General features: G+C 37.8%; 2 protein-coding genes across 6 annotated transcripts in view; one reads left to right on the top strand and one right to left on the bottom strand.

The window, feature by feature from the left end:
- The window catches only part of CARMIL1 (capping protein regulator and myosin 1 linker 1), a 344,245-nt gene that overhangs the window by 155,564 nt on the left and 169,640 nt on the right, over positions 1-19,041 (bottom strand). For all 5 annotated transcript variants that reach the window (XM_030929491.1, XM_030929490.1, XM_030929489.1 and 2 more), the window contains 4 exons: positions 16,035-16,132; positions 15,622-15,692; positions 15,320-15,393; positions 508-583 (listed from right to left, as the gene is read on the bottom strand). In XM_030929491.1, coding sequence (XP_030785351.1) covers positions 508-583; positions 15,320-15,393; positions 15,622-15,692; positions 16,035-16,132 — 319 coding nt within the window. The remainder of the gene's footprint in view (positions 1-507; positions 584-15,319; positions 15,394-15,621; positions 15,693-16,034; positions 16,133-19,041) is intronic.
- The window catches only part of LOC104663792 (cytidine monophosphate-N-acetylneuraminic acid hydroxylase), a 366,736-nt gene continuing 361,627 nt past the window's right edge, over positions 13,933-19,041 (top strand). Inside the window, exon 1 of the mRNA XM_030929498.1 lies at positions 13,933-14,091. The gene's annotated coding sequence lies outside the window, so the exon portion shown is untranslated. The remainder of the gene's footprint in view (positions 14,092-19,041) is intronic.

The following is a 19,041-nucleotide window of genomic DNA, read 5'->3' as shown; positions in this document are numbered from 1 at the left end:
GAAAACAGATTTCACTTTAATTTAATTTTGCTTTCATATAAATCTACCCAAAAACCCATCTAGAAAATCAACATTAACTATCATTACTCGACCAGGGGAACGCTACCTGCCAAAGTTTTCCTAAATTCTTAGGAAAGGAAACTTTGTAGACACAGAGTGTAAGACAGGAATATAAAATCTGCTATTTGCAGCTGTGCAAACGTTAACTTTAACAGTTTTTGCCAACTGAATGGTTTGTACTAAAGGCTACACTAAATGCATCTTTTTGTTCATCCTCTTAAATTGCCTGAAACAGCTGAATACATGAGGAAATACTTGGAAGCATCTCACATCACAACTTTTACTAAATGTTATGCAAATCATTTAAAGGAAAATATCTCCTCAAGAAATAAAATGCATACAGTTTACCAGTACAGTAAAAAAAAAAACAATTTTTTTTTTTATAATTATTGGGTTTTTGAAATTCAGCAAAGTCAAGCAAAATTTGCTGCATGTTTGATTACTTACCAGTTTTAGATCCTTAGAGGACAGCTTTGTGAACCACTGATTATATTCCAGAGCAGCTATGATAGGTATTAAGTCCCTGGAAGCAGAAACAAAGTACATGAAAGTGCTCCTACAGTAGCTACACTGACACTTAATTTTTAATCCATGACATCCAAGTTCACCTGTTAATTTCTATTATTCACAAACACAACATCTAGTAGGCCACGAGACAACAACTAAGTTCTCAAAGACTGATCTTCAAAGTTCCCAAAAGTTAAAGTAAATTGTCTCTACGGACTCTGTTTCCTACTTCCAAAGGAAAAGAGGCTGGTATCAGAATTTGCTGGAAGAACCTCCTTGCTCTGAGAGAAATCATACCTCTAAGTCCATACCAATAACAAGTCTTACTTCTTTAGACCTCTCCTTCATAAAATCTTTTTTTTTTTTTTTAGACAGGGTCTCACTTTGTCACCCAAGATGGAGTGCAATGACATGGATCATGGCTCATTGCAGCCTTACTTCCCAAACTCAGGTGATTCTCCCACCTCAGCCTCTCAAGTAGCTGGGACTACAGGCACGCGCCCCCACTCCTGGCTAATTTTTGTATAGATGGCGTTTTCCCATGTTCCTCAGGCTAGTCTCAAACTCTTGGGCTCAAAGCAATCCACCCACCTTGGCCCTCACCCAAAGTGCTGGGATTACAGGTGTAAGCCACAGTGCCTGGCCTCCTTCATAAATTCTTTAACCATCAATTATCTCATACAGTATTCTCTAGTCAGAGGAGTTCATATTGTAAGCAAGATACTGCCTACCCGAACAGTAAGTGGCACTGGATGGATGCCCAATGCTTAGCAAGCATTTTGCAACCATTTGGTCTTTTTTTTTTTTTTTTTTTTTTTTTTTTTTTTTAGTTCCTAGTAGTGATTACATCCATAAGATAACCCAGATGCATTTTTGTCTTAGGCTTCATATCAGCTCTTCGACCACAGAGTGAAGCTATTTGCATGACAGTTCTGCCTCCATTCCAATTTTGCAGCCTAAGCTCCCACAACTCATCCCATGCTCAAGACAAAAAGCTGACAACTCCTTACTCATCTAATATGATGTGCAATTTCACATTCAGAATAATCTTTTACTGCTCTGTTATGAAAATTGGTGTGTCCTTAAATGCCACTATTATCACACATCCTCACCTCCTTAAGTCCTCCCCTGGTCAAACCCCACCTCCCTTTTTAGCATTTATTCTATCTTATATTATAGTTTGTTGCTTTAAGCATTCTTACCACCCCCAATTATTAAGTTCTTTGAAAACCAAGACTTTGTCTACCTCAGTTTTTTAGCTTTAGTGAGGTAATAGCAGTTTTATACTCAGTGCAGGACAAGTAGCAGATACTCAAATTTTTACTGAAATAGAAAAGAAAGGCAGAAGGTGGAAAGAGGTCTGAGAATCAATATTATCTCATAGCTCTGGGTGCCGGCCCTGTGCTTGGCACTCTACATAGACCAGTTCGTTTAAATCTCAAAACAACCCGAGAGTTACTGTTGTTTACATCTTACAGATGAAGGAACAGATGCTCAGAAAATAAAGTGAAACTAGGCCAAAGGGACAGAACTGCAGTCAGAACCCCGGCTCTGAAGCACCACATGTCTGCAGTTTCAATAGACATGCTTTAAAAAGACTAAATGAGTGCCCACAGGTAGTAGGAAAAAAAAAAATCCAAAGAAATAGGCAGGCTGAGTCATGTGTTTCCACATGCCAGGTTTTCTACTGACAAGCCTCTTTACTAACTTTGCCTAAGTTTAAATTTTTTTTTTTTAGTTTTAGATTAAAAAGGAGAACAACGCTTTCAATAGTTAATTTATGGTCTTCACTCGCCTCGTCCCCCTCCACTGACATGCTCTCAGGGCTCAGAACGAGTCCCTGTATCTCTCCCTGTTGCCTAATTATAGGTTGTAGCTTCTCTAACGGTGATTCCACCTTATTACAGAGTCCCCAAAGCCCACGCTGAGAGTTCTCATGTATATTTCAACGTTCAGAACTATGGCAAAGCAGTCTCATCGCATCTTTTTTATGGATTTAATGTCCAGGAGGGACCACACTTGGGAACCACTTTTTTGTGTAGTCTGTTCTGTCACATGATCTGATTTGAAGTATAACTGGCTTTTGTCATAGATGAAGTCATTTTCAGGAATTGAAGGGCACATCATTTCACAGAATCATGAAGGCAGTGGGTAAAACAGCATCATCTCTACATACGACAATACTTAACACTAAAAATGCTTATTGTTCAATATTAAATTTTTAAGGTATACAGCATTCTAAAGTGTACATTTGTGTGATATAATCAATAATTGGGATTAATAAAATCTACATATAAAAAAGATATAAATGTTAACAAATATAGACTTTTCTTAAGAAAAGAAAGAAATACAACCAAATGTCATAAGGATACTGTGTTAGCATTAAAGGTGATATTAATTTCTTCTAACAAAATTGTTATGTTTTAAAATTGTTCTATGATGCATATTCATAATCTATTTTACAAAATTAAATTGTCTATGGATGATATAAACAAAATTTTGCTCTAGAAAAAATTATTCATGAGGAGGATGGAGACTAAGTATACTGGCATGGTGTGCCTACCATGTTTCTCTAAATTGTGTTAATGCCTAGGCTTTTTATGTTAAAAAACAACTAGAAGGAGACAATCACATATTATATTCAGTAGATATTTATTTAGTCCTTAGTACTAGGCAGGGTTATTATGCTCTGAGAGCTAAGAGATGAAAAAGAAGCGTAGCTCTTATTCCTCTATCACACTCCAGTGGTAAAGAAAAACTCCTCCTCAACTATCTGTAATACAATAGGAGATGTGCTGAATAGGGAAAATGTTAAAAAACAAACAAACAAAAAGCCCTAAGAGCACAGTAGGACAGCAAGTAATTCAGCCTGAAGTAAATGGGGAATGGTTCACCAGCTTCAAAGATCAGAAGGAAACCAACCAGCCAGGGAGACAGAGTATTTTAAGAAATTAGGAATAGCGTATACAATGGCATGGGAACCTGAGCATATCCAGCAATTCTATCCATTCTTATGTTCAACAAATGCCAGCCATCGTGCGTGAATCACTGGGCCTGATGCAGAAATGAACATAGAAAATGGTCCCTGCCCTGTAAGACTGATGGCCTGGCACAGCCTAGCAGGAGACTCAGGCAGGAAAAAGCAGCTATAATACAGTGAAACAAGCCCTAGTGAGGTAGGGGGAATACAAAATACTATGTGTGCAAATAAAAAGGGTGTTAATCAAGACAACCAAGTTGAGAAAGAGGATGTTACTAAGCCCTCAGAGTGGGATGAGACACATATTCTAGCAGAAGAAATGGGCAACAAAGTCAGGTACAGCTTAGTCTAAGAGTTTTTAGAGCTCCGAAAAGCACAATATGAGAATAAAAAAATTGATAAACTGGACTTTATTCAAAATTAAAAACTTCTGCTCTACAAAAGATGTTAAAAGAAGAAAAAGATAAGCCACACGCTGACGGAAAATACTTACAAATCCCATTTCTGAAAAAAGAATTGCATCCAAAATGTATAAAGAACTATCAAAAATAAAAAACAATCACCTCAGCTTTTTTAAACGGCAAAAGATCTAAACAGACACTTCACTAAATAAGATATATGTATAGCAAATAAGCACATGAATGGATGCTCACAGTTTTTAGCCATTAGAAAAATGCATTAAGGAAAAACCAAAAAGAGATGCATGGTTTAAAAAAGAGAAAAAAAAGTTTTTAAAAAAACCTGACAATACCAATTGCTAATAAGGACCCAGAGCAACTGGAACTCTCAAACGTGGCCGATGAGGATGCAAAATGATACACTCAGTGGAGAAAACAGTTTGACAGCATCTTATTTAGGTTTAACAGATATCTGACATCTGATCCAGCAATCCCATTTCTAGGAAATTACCTAAGGAAAATCAAAATTTATGTTCACATAAAAATGTAGACAATTATTTACTTTTAAGAGCTATGTTCATAATTACCAGAAACTAAGAACAACACAGATGTCCTTCAAACTACAGGACTGTCAAGGCTGGATTAGAAGAGGTAATAATACAGCTCCTACCCAGCTCTCTCTCATGGCAAGCTGACCCATGGAACGCAGCGCTGCCTTGCAGCAGACAGCCAGCATCCAGCACCAAACACGTGAATGAGGAACGCTTCATTGTGACTCCTGACTGTTCTTGCTGTGGCCATTAAGTTTGAGGGGCTTTGTTACATAGCAATAGATAACCAGAACACTTAGCACCTAGAAATGAGGCTTGAAAGCTACAGTTAGGAGGCATGACTGCATGCATGCAAGGCAGTCATAGAAAACTTTTGAACAGAAATGTTTCAGAAAGTTAATTTCTGCAACATCGGTGGGAGGTATCAGAAGCAAGGTGACAGTCTCCACAATGCAGACATGATGTATCAGAGATATAGGAGTCTAAGGCAGAAGGTGGGTTCAGAGGCTAGAATAAGGACCAAGGCAAAATAGTAATTGTTTCCAAATTGATTTATAGATGTAAGTAATGCAATGCCAATCAAAATAGGCATACTTTTGTGATAAAACTATAAAGGAACACAAAGATTACTAGAACCATTATTATAACTGGGCAGGGCAGGTGGAGAAGGAGGAAACCGTGATTGAAAACTGATATATGTAAGTCTTTTAAGGAGAGGCAGTAGCCTATTTCTTGCGTTAAATGGTGGACACAGTAGTTAAATTTACAAAGATTTCCATCCTAGTATATATCTGCATACTTTTCGCTAAGGGGACAAGTACAAGGATGGCCTTAGCAGCATGACAGATAACAGACAATACACTAACCAAAATGTCTGACAAACATTCAGCAGAATGGATAAATTATGGAATGTTCATACATTAGAATACGAAATAGAAACAAAAGTTAATACATTATAGCTACACATACCAACACGTAAAACCTCAACTTCTTAGATACTTAATACCTCTTAGCCTGGCCACAATATGCTGAGAATGAGGAGCTTACAGTGTAAGACCAAGTGCCCAGGAAGTACTTCAGCAAACGCTTTATATAAGAGGCAAGGTCTAGTCTAGAGAGACATTCAGGACCCCTAGAATTCACTACTCTCTGGGCATCAAGTCACCATGACAGCCAGAACAAACATGAAGACCAAGGATCAGGGAGACTCAGGCCTGCATGGGACAAACAAGTTTGCATACAATAAAAAAATTACGGAGCCAGTAATAATCAAGACTCTGATGAGGTCTCATTTTAATAGAAAATACAAAATACACAAGACAGTATGTAACTAATCTCATTTCTGAGAGTTTATCTTCCTGGATGGCTTTCTTATGACATAGTAATAAGTGAGCACATAAACAGATCATGAATAAATATTTAATCTGACATTTGCATGGGCCTCCCTACTGCTGTGCTGATACCAACTCACTGCAAAGGACTACCTGATTTTCCCTGGTGGAGTTTATGGCAGGACAGATCCTTCCTCGTGTTTTCAGTAAGTGCTGATGCAATTAACTGACTTAAGAGGAAAGGTTTCCAAACATCAGCCATTGTCATATTAACTGATTTCTCTTAGTTGGAAGTGGTAACAACTTTTTACCATCACCAGTCCATGATATTCATTGTACATTCCCCACTGTGTTTTGCTTTGATATCCTAAGAAACTCCTAATTATGATGGAACCTTTGATGTGAAAAGTAAAGTCAGCCTTAAAAGGAGTGATAACAGTCGAGGGAACCCTCTCATGAGTCCTGGAAACATGGCAACATAGCATTCTCCTGTACATTTCCAGACATTACTTCTATCATTTCCTTAAAATGGTAGCAAAAACATCTTAAGACTACAAACCCTGAGGAGAAGGATCCAGTATTAACATCTTTTAGAGCCACGTCACACAGTCATTTCTTACATGACACTGAAGAGAGATGAGACAGTTAATATTCACTAACTTTTTCCTGTTGTAAATTTATTATACATAGAGTTTTTTTTGGTTTTGTTATTAGTCTAATGACTTGTTAGGGAGTGTAAAAAATGTTGGGATCCAGGTCAGGTGTGGTGACTCACACCTGTAATCCCAGCACCTTGAGAAGCTGAGGCAAGTGGATAGCTTTTGCCCAGGAGTTCAAGACCAGCCTGGGCAACATTGTGAAACCCCGTCTTTACAAATAAATCACAAATCAAATGTAAAAAATTAAAAATATAAAAATTAGCCAAGCATAGTGGTGCATGACTGTAGTCTCAAGCTACTAAGGATGAAGTGGGAGGATCAACTGAGCCCAGGAGGTCAAGGCTGGGTGATACAAGACCCTGTCTTTAAAGAAAAAAAATAAAAGAAAGAAAAAGTGGGATCCCTATTTCTCATGTCAGTTGACACTTCAGAATAATAGAAACCTCCCCTTAAAACTCAAAAGAATCAAGTTTTTCTCTTATACCTTTCCAGAAGAAAAAGCCATCATAAAACTGATAAAGTAAGAGCATCACAGAAAAAAAACCATGAACTAGTCTCAGGAAATCCAAAATTTTCTGTAACATAGGGATTCACTAACTTTATTTTTTTTCAATTAAGAAAACTTGTCACTTTAGATAATTGTTCATTTTTTAAAAAGGAAGACCTTTTAAAGACATAAAAATAGCAAGCATTTATTTGAACATTTTTATGTACTAATACAAAGTGCTTTAAATATATTTATCCATGTAGTCTTCATAATTACCCCAGAAGAGAGGTATAATTATTAACCCCATTTTCAGATGAACACTCCAAAGGCACAGGGAAGTTTGATGTATGCACAGTTACAAGGCTAGCTGAGGCAGAGCCAGGATTCAAAAGCAGCCAGTGTGACTCATGATCCCGTGTCTTAACCACTGTGCAGTCATCTCACTAATGACTAACTTGCCTTCCGTACCATCAAAAAAGTCTTCATACTCTACAGAGGAAACCAGGATGGTATATCCACAGGTTTTCAGATCAAAGGATTGAAAACCCCTTCCATCACAATTAACCAATCATTTGGTTTCTGATTTTAAAGTTTTGTTTTGTTTTGTTCTGTTTTGTTTTTGAGACGGAGTCTCGCTCTGTCACCCAGGATGGAGTGCAGTGGTGGATCTCGGCTCACCGCAACCTCTGCCTCCCAATTCAAGCAATTCTCCTGCCTCAGCCTTCCAAGTAGCTGGGATTACAGGCATGTGCCACCATGCCTGACTAATTTTTTGTATTTTTAGCAGAGTATTAAGATGTATTCTGAAGTGACAATTGTACCATCCCCTTTTTTCTGAACATCAAAAATAAACTGCTAATATGTGGGGGCTAATTTATAATAAAAAGGTAAAATGCAAAAACAAAGAAGTTGGCAAGGGATTAAGTCTAGATCTCTTGCCAAATTCTTTACTACTCTACATTCTAGATAACCCATTAAACCTAGATTACCTAGTTTGATCCCATCTTTCTGATCTGTATGACTTTATAAGAATTTAATTTTCCTAGTTATTATTATCAGTACAAATTTCCCTCCTTACTCCCTTTCCCCTGCCTGTCATCTCTCTGAAATTTCAAAAACACTGTGTAAAGACAGTGTTAAATATACCAGGAAAGTGTTAAAGAACAAAAATAACTGATGGATGTGAAGGACATCTAGCAAGTCCCACAACCTGCAACGCGAGAAAAGCACAAAGAGAGCAGTAATTCAATGAACAACATCATGATTATTCTTATATATCCACCTACCACAGGAGTGATAAATCTTATAAACATTTAAAGGCTCAAAGGAGGTGTTTTAATGCAAGAATGCACAGCCTTGCCACTCTGCATGCTCCATGCATGCACACAATAGATTATGCACTCTCGTGGAAAAACTCAGAGCCTAGCACTATCATTTCCTGACATATTCATTTGATAGCCTTTCTGGGAATAATTTAGACTTTTCTCCATTCCATCTATTTTGAAAATGGGAGTTGGAGAGTTTTAAAAAGTTAAGAATGTCACAAACGAGCTATTCCTTCCTGCTATCCTAACTTATGTCTTGTATATTATTAAATCATTAGTGGAACCACTCATCAACTCCGGGAAGGATGTAAATACCTAAAACAGATCCCAGATGAGGACATTCCTAGAGGTCTAACTGAGTGGTCGCTACATTTTTTGATCATTCATCCCCAACAGCAAAGAATTTTGAATATTCCCCCCTCTAAAAAATGTGTTAATCTATAAATCATACACATGTACTGCAGCACTAATATATTAAGCTCAGTATAAAACATACACACATGCATAAATAAAATGAATAAGAAAAATTAGACAAAAATCAAGTTCTACTATTAGCGTCCCATCCCCAACATCTCATCATCTTATTCGCTCCTTAGAGTTCATCTCACCCAGGTTGAGGACTATTGTCCTACAGAACTATTTCAAGAAATTCAGGACTGGAAACAGAAGCCAATGGTGTTCACACCTGATTCCACTCTCCAAACAGCAATGCTTTTATAAATGAGACAAGGAATTAAAAAAAAAAAAAAGGATCTTTGATTAGGAAAAGAATGACAGCAGTGTCCTCAGGACAACCTTGCCAAACATAATCCACACTCAGAACTCTTTCCTGATAGTATCACACTCAAGAATGTCACCTTGATCAGTAAGAAATATGACAACACAAAAAAGCATGAATCTGCTGCCTGGACTCTTGTCAGCCAAGTTGAAGCTCAATGATGCATGTCATTGAGTCTTCAAAGAATTCATGAGATTAGCTCCTCTTTAATATCTTTCAGGAACATAATATCTTTCAGGAACATGAGAAATCAATGTAGTTATAGCTATATATTTTCTTCTTCTTGGCACCAGTACCTCTACCTTCATAATTTCCTACCACTCCAAATCACAGTGTAATTAAATTTTTTCACGTCAGCTCACAGACCTTTGAGAAATCCCATGAGAAATTTATAACAAATTTTCAATCTATGCTTTTTTTGCCCTACTGATAACCTAAAACAGAACAAACGGAAAGAATATACTTAAATAAGATGCCAACTGGACATTTTATAAATAACAACTGGAGTGGGCATTTTTCCAAGTACTTCCTAATTACGGTTCTCCAGAGATTAACTGGCTAGATCTAGCATGATCACTGTCATCCTTATTCCTGAATGCTTATTCAGCAACAACAGAGGGACTGGTCCTAGATTCAGTTCTGATAGAACCATAGTAAATAAATAAGAAAACATTATCACAACATTCAAATTGCTTACAAATTACCATGAAGCACCTAGATAGATCTAATAGGTTTTAGTCAAGTAGCAAGATATATAGAAACAGGAAGCCAAGTCCACATTGAAAAGAGAACAGCAAGCTGGATGACTGATAAAGCATCCCCAGGACAGGACGATGCACATGCCTCTCCATCCTTCAGTTCCTGTGGCTACAGATCACATGATATAAGGGGCACAGTGTCCTAACACTGGGCCTATGTCTGAAGAAGAGCAGATCCTAGGCAAATCAGAGGGGTGAGGACAGTAGTAGGGGCTCTTGGTGACAGAACAATGACCAAGGCACTGCCCTGTCACCACACCTGGACCTTCTAAAACCATGTCTCACGTGTGGTGATGGGGTCCCACACAGACAGAATGTTGCTTCCTCCATCTCTGTGCTTCAGATGAGCAAGGTGCCAAAGCCATGTTTCATCCTCTCAGACCTGTGACATTAACATCAGTGCCTCTCCCATGACTCAAATCCCCGGCTTTGAATCTGAACTGGTCCTGGGAAAATGGTAGTTACAAACCTCCAGGCAGAAGAAAATAGTGACCTGGATGAGTAAACTAAAAGAAACAAATGCAACTGTATAAGAATCCAGATAGAATTTAGCCATGGCTTCAAGCAAAATGGGGTTAAGAATGTCATTAAAGCTATAACTGCCGACCTGAGCAGGGTAGTAAACAATATTTGAGTAATCTGACAGGCTTTCTAGAAATAATCCTACCTCGCAGGATTCTGATGTGCTCCACTAGAGCAGATCACTCACTGTCCCTTAAAAATCCTTTATTCTGGGACAATGGCTTGACTGTAGAGTATCACATCACAGAGCATGAGCAAGACAGACACAGCCTAGCCCTCAGTGAATTTCCATTCCAGAAGCACTGATGGTTTTAAGGACTGTTACAAATGGATGTTTCTAAGTATGAAGACTAAATATAATGGCAAGAAAAAGTGGAATGAAAAAATAAAGCTTTGGATGATGGCCAGTCAGAAGAGTTTTTTTATTGACTCTATGAAGCGAGTACAGCTTTCTACAAGGAACTCTAGTTGTAATATGAAGTTCACAGATCTTGACATACAAATGCATGCAGAAACTAATTTTAATAAATATAAGTGGCAAACATGGTTGCATGATTGTATCTGAATTACGTTCAAATAGGGGACATATGTTCAAATATGCTCAAAAAGGGAATATAGGAACTAATTGTCATAGTGGGAAAATTAATGTATACATACGAGAATGTCTCCCCATTTTTGCTAACAAACTCCAGCTCAACACATAGCCCATTTGATGTCTTCTCTGATACCTCCAAATTTTCTAATTCCTCTTCTCTGTAACTCACACCTCAACAAGAAAAATACCAGTAGAGGTTAAGAGAATAACCCACACACATCACATCAACTTATGCCACAATGAATCCTACAACTATGCCATTTAAGTGCAGACTGATGCCTTCATGAATTAGCATGTTCAAGTTTCCACTATATCGAAAGATTCAGCTAATAAAATGTATTGTAATTGAATTAGCGAAAAACTATCACAGCCCATCTAAAAGGACTGAGAGCAGTCTCTTTATATATAACCTGGCTCTAATTTTCATAGTAAAACTAGTAAAAAACAGTAAAAAAAAAAAAATTTGAGTACCATCTTGTTTTTTAATATTTAGTTATTGCATTCCAAAGACTACAATAGTAATATTTACACACATACTATAAAACAAGGAGAAATGTTAAAATGAGTCAATAATAAATATAAAGTTCCACTACTTTTTTGTACCCCAACTTGGATTCTTCTCTAGATACATACATTTCACATTAGAGGCAGCTGATCTAGAGCAGGTATCAGCAAACTACAGCTCATGACACCTATTTGTGCAAATACAGTTCTATTGGAACACAGAAATACTCATTCATATATTGTCTAGGTCTGTTTTTAAGCTACCACAGTGGAATTGTATAATTGCAACAGCAACTGTCTGGCTCATAAAGTCTAAAATATTTATTATCTGGTCCTTGACCAAAAAAAAAAAAAGTTTTCCAAATCCTCCACTAGAGTCTCAATAACGACAAATGTCCTTCTAGCCCCTTAAGTAAGCAAGAAAAGTAGATTATTTGGGTCTACCCACTAATGCAGTTTTTACTGATGAAATGAAAATTCTCCAACTAAGGAATTAGTAAATAATTTTTCTAAAAGGTTTGACAAATTTCTCATGCTACATATTTCAGGTAACTGTATTTAGTGGCTTATTTAAATATAGTTTCCCTTTGCCTACAGATTAATTAAACATGGTGGGTTAGTTGCTGGATGAAACCAAATTAAACATGGATTAGCTGAAAAGTTTAGCACTGACCCTATACATACCTACCAATGGTATAAAAACCATTATGGCATAATAAAGTAAGTCAAAAAAAAAAAAAAAAAAAAAACACCTCCAGCTGCCCTACAGTGTCTTCACTCCCATGGGCCAGATGTTCTCCAAGGATGGACCCTTGGAGACCCTGAGATTCATTCAGGAGGTTCACAGGTTCAAAATCATTTTCATAACAACACTAAAACAAACTTATCCTTTCACTGTGTTGACTTTTGCGTGGAAGGTACAAAAGCAAAGGTGAGGAAAACTGCTAGCACCTGAGCACAAGCCAAGGTGGGCGTCTTCACTGGCACAAGCTCCTAGTTTTTTAAACAAACGTCGATTTCATTTTAGAATGTCCTCAGTGAAGCAGTAAACACTACTCATTTTATTAAATTTTAGCTCTTAAGTACAAACGTTTTAATATCCTGTGTAACAAAATGAGAAGTATGTTCAAAATGAGATGTTCCTCTATATATCAAAGTGAGCACTGTCTCAATGTAAAGTGTTCGTGTGATAGTTGCATTTTTAAGCAGAACTAGCTCCTTGTTTTCAGTGGGCCATCACAAAAAAATGACAACATACAGTTATTTAGATTTGGGATTTGGTAGACATTCCCTCTAAAATGTAAGAAGTAATCTGGTCACTTCAAGATATCACTTCACCTGATACTATGTTTTTTTTGTTTTGTTTTGTTTTGTTTTTCCCCAATAGTAAAATTGTATCTTTCAAGCAAAAATTTAAATTTTGGAAAACTTTTATCTGCTACTATGAGCTCAACAGCTCTGAAGTATTTTTAAAAAGTTTTATAAGATCAGTGATGATAGTTATCAAATGTCTTTCTTTTTTCTTTTGTTATTGTACAAGAGGAAAATACTTGAAAACTATGTATAACTCGATGAAGCAATATTTTCTAAGTTACCAATGTACAATGCTACAAAATTATGTATGGGTAAGACCCAGTGGAAGGATAAGATAGACCAAACAGACTTTAATGTAAAAAAATAAAAAACAGTTCATTGATATGGTTCTGATTCTACATTGCAACTTATCTTTAAGAAACTACCACTTACTGAGCTGTGGTGAAGTACCAAGGAAGAATAGCCACAACTATGTGACAAGGCTATTAAAAATACTCCCTTTTCTAACTACACATCTTTAAGGCTGGATTTTCTTTTTATACTTCAGTCAAAACAACGTACCACAATTTTGTGAATGCTGAAGTAGATATGAGCATCCAGTTGTCTTCTATTAAGTCAAACATTAAAAAGATCTGCAAAAAGATAAACCAATGCCACTCTTCTTGCTGATTTATTTTTGTTTTGGAAAATACATTTACTTTTTCATAAAAATGGTACCATGGTGCCATGGTACTATGTTAGCACGTAATGGTTTGGTTTATTAGTGTCATTTTTTTAAATTAATACATATTTCAAATTTTAGTTTTAATTTATAATATTGTAAATATCAATGTTTTGACCCATAAAAAGCAAAGATCAATCATTTTTAAGATTTGTAAAGGGACCAAAAACGCTGGAACCAAAAACACTGAGACCAAACACTGGATGACTGTGAAGTTCTATCTTATTCTACATGCAATTTTCTTGTTTTATTGGAAAATACTTACGAAGAAAAATATTTTCCCTTTTTCTTTCTCAGTTCACTTTTTTATGAGCTACACAGGAAACATCTTGCCTAAATTTGAAAGTATAAAGTTGCCTCACTTATAGGAAGAAGGAGAACTGCTCTAAGCAGGAAAAAAAAAAAACATTGCCTGAGAACTGGAGGCTTGAGGCACATCAGCCACAACTACAGACACAGCTGAGCCTGTTTCACCATCTTCCGTAGACCCAGGCTGTGTGAAGACGAGGTATATCCAGCTAGCATACTTTTTCCCTGCCTGATTCAGTTGGCTAGAGCTCTTCAGGGACCAACCACACTGCAATTCTGGATTTCCTGCCAGGTAGGTGGAAAAATAATTCAAAACGGTATTTTGGGGGGCAAGATGCTGGTGCTGAGATGACATATGGGCAACAACAATCCTCTGTGACACTCCAGTTGTCCAAATGGCACAAATGATATAGCTAGAATCCCAGATTTCTCTCTCAATTCCAATCAGAGGGAAAAGATTTATTGGGTTGGAGTTTATTAAGCAGGGGACTGACCTCTGCCTACCTACAATAGGTAGCAGCATATCCAGGGTTGAAGAGATTGGGATAGGCCAAGATAAATTCCCAGACATTCTGGAACAGGGCCGGGCTCGACTGTCAGAGAGCAAAATAAACTTGCCAGGTCTGCTCTTGTTAAGAGACATGGGGAGCAAATGAAACTTTTCTCTGAGGCCTGAATCTCACTAGCCATAGCCCTAAATATATTCAAGTCAAGATCTTAAACCTAAAAGTTTCTCGAATAACTTGTAACAGGTTTCATGACTTTATTATCACTATCACATGGCAGATACTGGCAAACTGATTTTCACCAACATACACATATACACCCTACCAATGCCCAATTCATAAAGAAACTCTGAACTAAAAGTCATATCTTAGAATTTCAGTATGGAAGTTCATCCTTGAAAAAATGTTCTAAATAGCAATTAGGTCAAATAATACTACATTTTATAGACAGAGTAGAATAGATAGACTTTTGTAGGCCGATATAAGAACCTAAGAATTATACTGTTTTTATGGTAAAATTCAGCACATTTTCTAACTATGAACTCTGGATTTTGGATACACACATGCACCTCCACAAGTCATCCACAGTGATAAACATATTTGAAACTATAACTTGAAAGGCAAAAATCTAGAGATTCTTAGATTGTCCTGATTCCTCTTATAAAACAATTCTTTGGGGATAATGTACAGCCCTAAATGCCAACAGAGAACTGCAGGAAAGGAAAAAGAAAAGGAAAAAGGAAAAAGGAAAAAGGAAAAAGGAAAGGAAAGGAAAGGAAAGGAAAGGAAAGGAAAGGAAAGGAAAGGAAAGGAAAGGAAAGGAAAGGAAAGGAAAGGAAAGGAAAGGAAAGGAAAGGAAAGGAAAGGAAAGGAAAGGAAAGGAAAGGAAAGGAGAAAGAAAAAAGGAAAGGAAAGGAAAAGAAGAGAGAGGAGAGAGGAAGGAAGGAAGGAAGGAAGGAAGGAAGGAAGGAAGGAAGGAAGGAAGGAAGGAAGGGAGGAAGGGAGCGAGCTTACCTGTGGTCAAGATGACTAAAATCTTGTAAATTCAATTCCCTGGTGTCTTGGGTAAGATAAATTGTATCCACATCCTATTTGAAATATAATTCAGTCATGTAATCAGTCCATGCAGATGACCAGGGAAGCAAGAGAGACAGTGAGAATTAGACAATGACAATGTCAGGTTTTTATGTAATCTGAGAAATGAAGATTTTAAGTGAAAAATAAATGAAGGGAAAAAAAGAAAAATAAGCCAGCCAAATATTACCATATTTTCCAGGAGTGTGTGTGCTCACACACATGTACACAGACATTCTTACCCATTGTACTTCTTCCCTGTAAGAAAATCCAAGCCAGTCACAAACACAGGCATACATCTGAGAAAATCCACCTGAAACATACAACAAAAACACTGACAGGTCTTTGGCAAACGATTTTTAAATTAAAATTTTAAAGCTTAAATATGGCCGATGTTGACAATACTGATTATCCTTTTCCTTTTTAGGGGGGAAAACAGCAAAGATTCTCCTCCCTGTTCTATAGTAAGTACATAGCAGGATGCAATACAGCTTAAATATAGGACTTTTGTCCACCAATCTAAAGTCTGTGCGCTGCTAATTACACCTTGAAACTAATTGCACCTTTACAGTAGCACACTAGGAATAGACTTAACTTCCTGGCAGGGGGATATCCATCCAGCTATTCACATTTCAGTTTTAAAATGCATGCTCACCACAGGGGCCCTGCTCAGCCACGGTCTGGCTGTCCCACAGAGCCTGGAGACTAGCCAGGCGCTCAGGCGGCTCCATGGAGACTTTTTTCATGATTCTCCTGTAAGATCAACAACAACACATTTCACAAACCACATTTTTCAACTGCACATAGAAATAAATTTTGTCACATTCCTTTTTTTTAAACAAAGATGAGTGTCACTTCAATTTCAGTAAATATAATTTTATTTTTTCAGCACTAGAGAGCTGGAAATCTAGAAAACATAACAATAAATCCCTATAACTTTCCTTTGTAGATGAAAGGTATTTAGCAATATAGTCTCCATGTTCTAGTTTTATAACGTTAGATTTTGTTAGAATAGTTTGAAAAGTGTGTTCCACTTAATGAATTACTAGATTACATGTATACCAAACATAAATTACTAATTTTCAATTAATTAAAGTAAAAATCTCTTCTGTCCTTCCATAGTGCCTTGCACAGATGTCCATCAAGAAACTGATCAAGTCATACTGGAATAGTTATTCCTTTTGCTATCTCTTCCCCTGGGCCATGATTCTTCTGGGGCAGAGAACATGTGCAGCTCCTCCCAACCCCCATCCTCCTCCTCAGAACCTAACAAAGTTCTTACCCACACATGCAGAGACAAGTCAGAGTAGTGGTTAAAAGTACAGCCAACCATCCCAAAGTTTCCTTATTCAGGAACTGATACATTTCTGAATTTGTCAGTTGCTGAGATGCTATCCCATAGAGTTATTGTGAGAAAAAAATAATAATAGTACCTATAAAGTTATTAGAATAACACCCCCAGGGCTGAGCCTGTAATCCCAGCACTTCAGGGGGCCAAGGCAGGTGATTACTTGAGCCCAGGAATTCAAGGCCAGCCTGGGCAACATGGCGAAACACCATCTATACAAAAACTACAATAATTAGCCAGGTGTGGTAGTATGTGCCTGTGTCCCAGCCGCTCAGGAGGCTGAGGTGGGAGGACTGCTTGAGCATGGGAGGTAGAGGCTGCAGTTAGACTGCACCACTACACTCCAGCCTAGGTGACAGAGGGAGACTCTCAAAGAAAAAAAAGAAAAAGAAGAATCCCTGGTGTGTGGTAATGTCAATATATGTTAACTGATACCGTCATTAGTTATCACAGAGTAATCGCTTAATGAATAGTTTATAAATTCATTAATTCACTCAAAAATTTTTTATGAAAGATCTACAGAGTGCCAAGACCCAAAACCAGGTACTAGGCATACAACCATGATTAAACACAGATGCTGCCCCTGCCCTCGCAAAGCTAGCAGTCTATTGTGAGAAACAGACGAATAACCAGGCACTAGTGGAAGAGAACTAACACAAGGAAAGTTCAGGGTGGAAGCGCGGGCAAAGAAGGGGCACTTAGCTTATTCCCTGGTGAGGAGAAGGGGTGGGACGTAGGGAGTTGGAAATGTTCTTTGGTATAAGATATATCTCTGCTAAGACCCATAAGAGGGCAAAAAGAGACAATCAGGTGAAGCATGGCAAGAGGAGGTGTGAGCTAGGGTCCAGGAAAGTGTTTCAGATAAAGGAACAACACACCCCCAAAGATGAGAAAGCCCATGCTTATCAGAAACTCAATCTAGTTCAAAATAGTTGGCAAATGATGTGTAATAAGGAGAGGAGTAAAAGAAGAATCTGGGGAGCCAAGCAAAATCCCAGGCCATGGTGAGCCTCACAGGTCAAATAAAAGGATTTAGATTTTATTCTCAGGGCAATGAGGAGCCATGGCAGACTGTAAACAGAGGAGTACATGATGATTAGATGGGCACTGTGAACAAATATCTGCCTGTGTAGGTATTTGCTCTCAATTTTCTACAAAATTGAGAAATAGAAAACATAGCTTGAGAAATAAAACAGAACTTTCCAGGACTGTTAAGAGTCCAGCTGAGAGTGAAGGTCATGGATTCTTGGTGGTTCAGGGCTAAATAGCTATGGGATTTTCTCCTGCGGCCCTCAGCAGCCCAAATGTATATGGAGAGGTAGGCAGCTGGCTTGCTGCAGGATACAGGATTTCCAGGTGTGTGTGTCCGAAAAACAGTGGGGGAAAGAAGGAGCAGAGGATATTGATAAGGACTAGGTGAAGTCATGGATGTTGTGGGCTGAGCAGTTAAGAACGGACAGGAAGGCAGGACAGGGGTGGCAGAAGAAGAGAAAGCCAAGCCATCCCCAGTCTGGAGGCCTTGAAAAAGTCCAAATACTGGTACTTCCAGGGGAGAGGAAGTGAAAGGCTGTAGTCAGACGCGGAGGGCTAAACTGCTTTTTCACCATGGAATAAGCTGTTCCAGGAGATGACAAGGTCATGTGGCCACAAAAGCAAGTGGAAGTAGGGTAGAGGTGAAGGGGCCATGAGCTGTGAGGAACAGTGTCAGGGTGTCAGTCACCCAGAACCATGACAGGACGTGGGTGAGAGGTGGTGAAATAAATCTATTAACTCATACTGAATATAGTTTCATCTTTAATGATTTTAAGGCACTCTGCTACATACAATGCTCTCAGTCATTCTTATGAATTTCAATCACCTTGTGATTGAAAGAGCTCTTCTTGAAACTGGAAGAAAATATTCCCAGTTATTTACATTTTCTGATTGAATGGATGGATTCCAGATAAAATATGCTAGGGCCTGAGAGGTTGCCTGGTTGGGTTCTACTCCTGGAGAAAACCTCAGATACGTATCAAATCATTTAAGTACACACATTCTGTCAGCATGGAAAATATTCCTCCTACTTCTTTGTACATTTTATGAGTAAGGCATAATCAGGTTCCGACATACCTCATTTTATTGTATTATACTCACAGGTATTGTGAGTGCCTCACGGGTATTGCATTTTTTGCCAGTTGAAGCTTTGTGGCAACCTTGCATTAAGCGAATCTGTCAGCGCCATTTTTCCAACAGCATGTGCTCACTTCCTGTCTCTGTGCCACATTCTGGTAATTCTCGCAATATCTCGAACATTTTCGTTATTATTATATCCGTT

The sequence above is a fragment of the Rhinopithecus roxellana genome, chromosome 4, assembly GCF_007565055.1.
Source record: "Rhinopithecus roxellana isolate Shanxi Qingling chromosome 4, ASM756505v1, whole genome shotgun sequence".
NCBI lineage: Eukaryota > Metazoa > Chordata > Mammalia > Primates > Cercopithecidae > Rhinopithecus > Rhinopithecus roxellana.
This window is presented reverse-complemented; position numbering and strand designations above follow the sequence as displayed.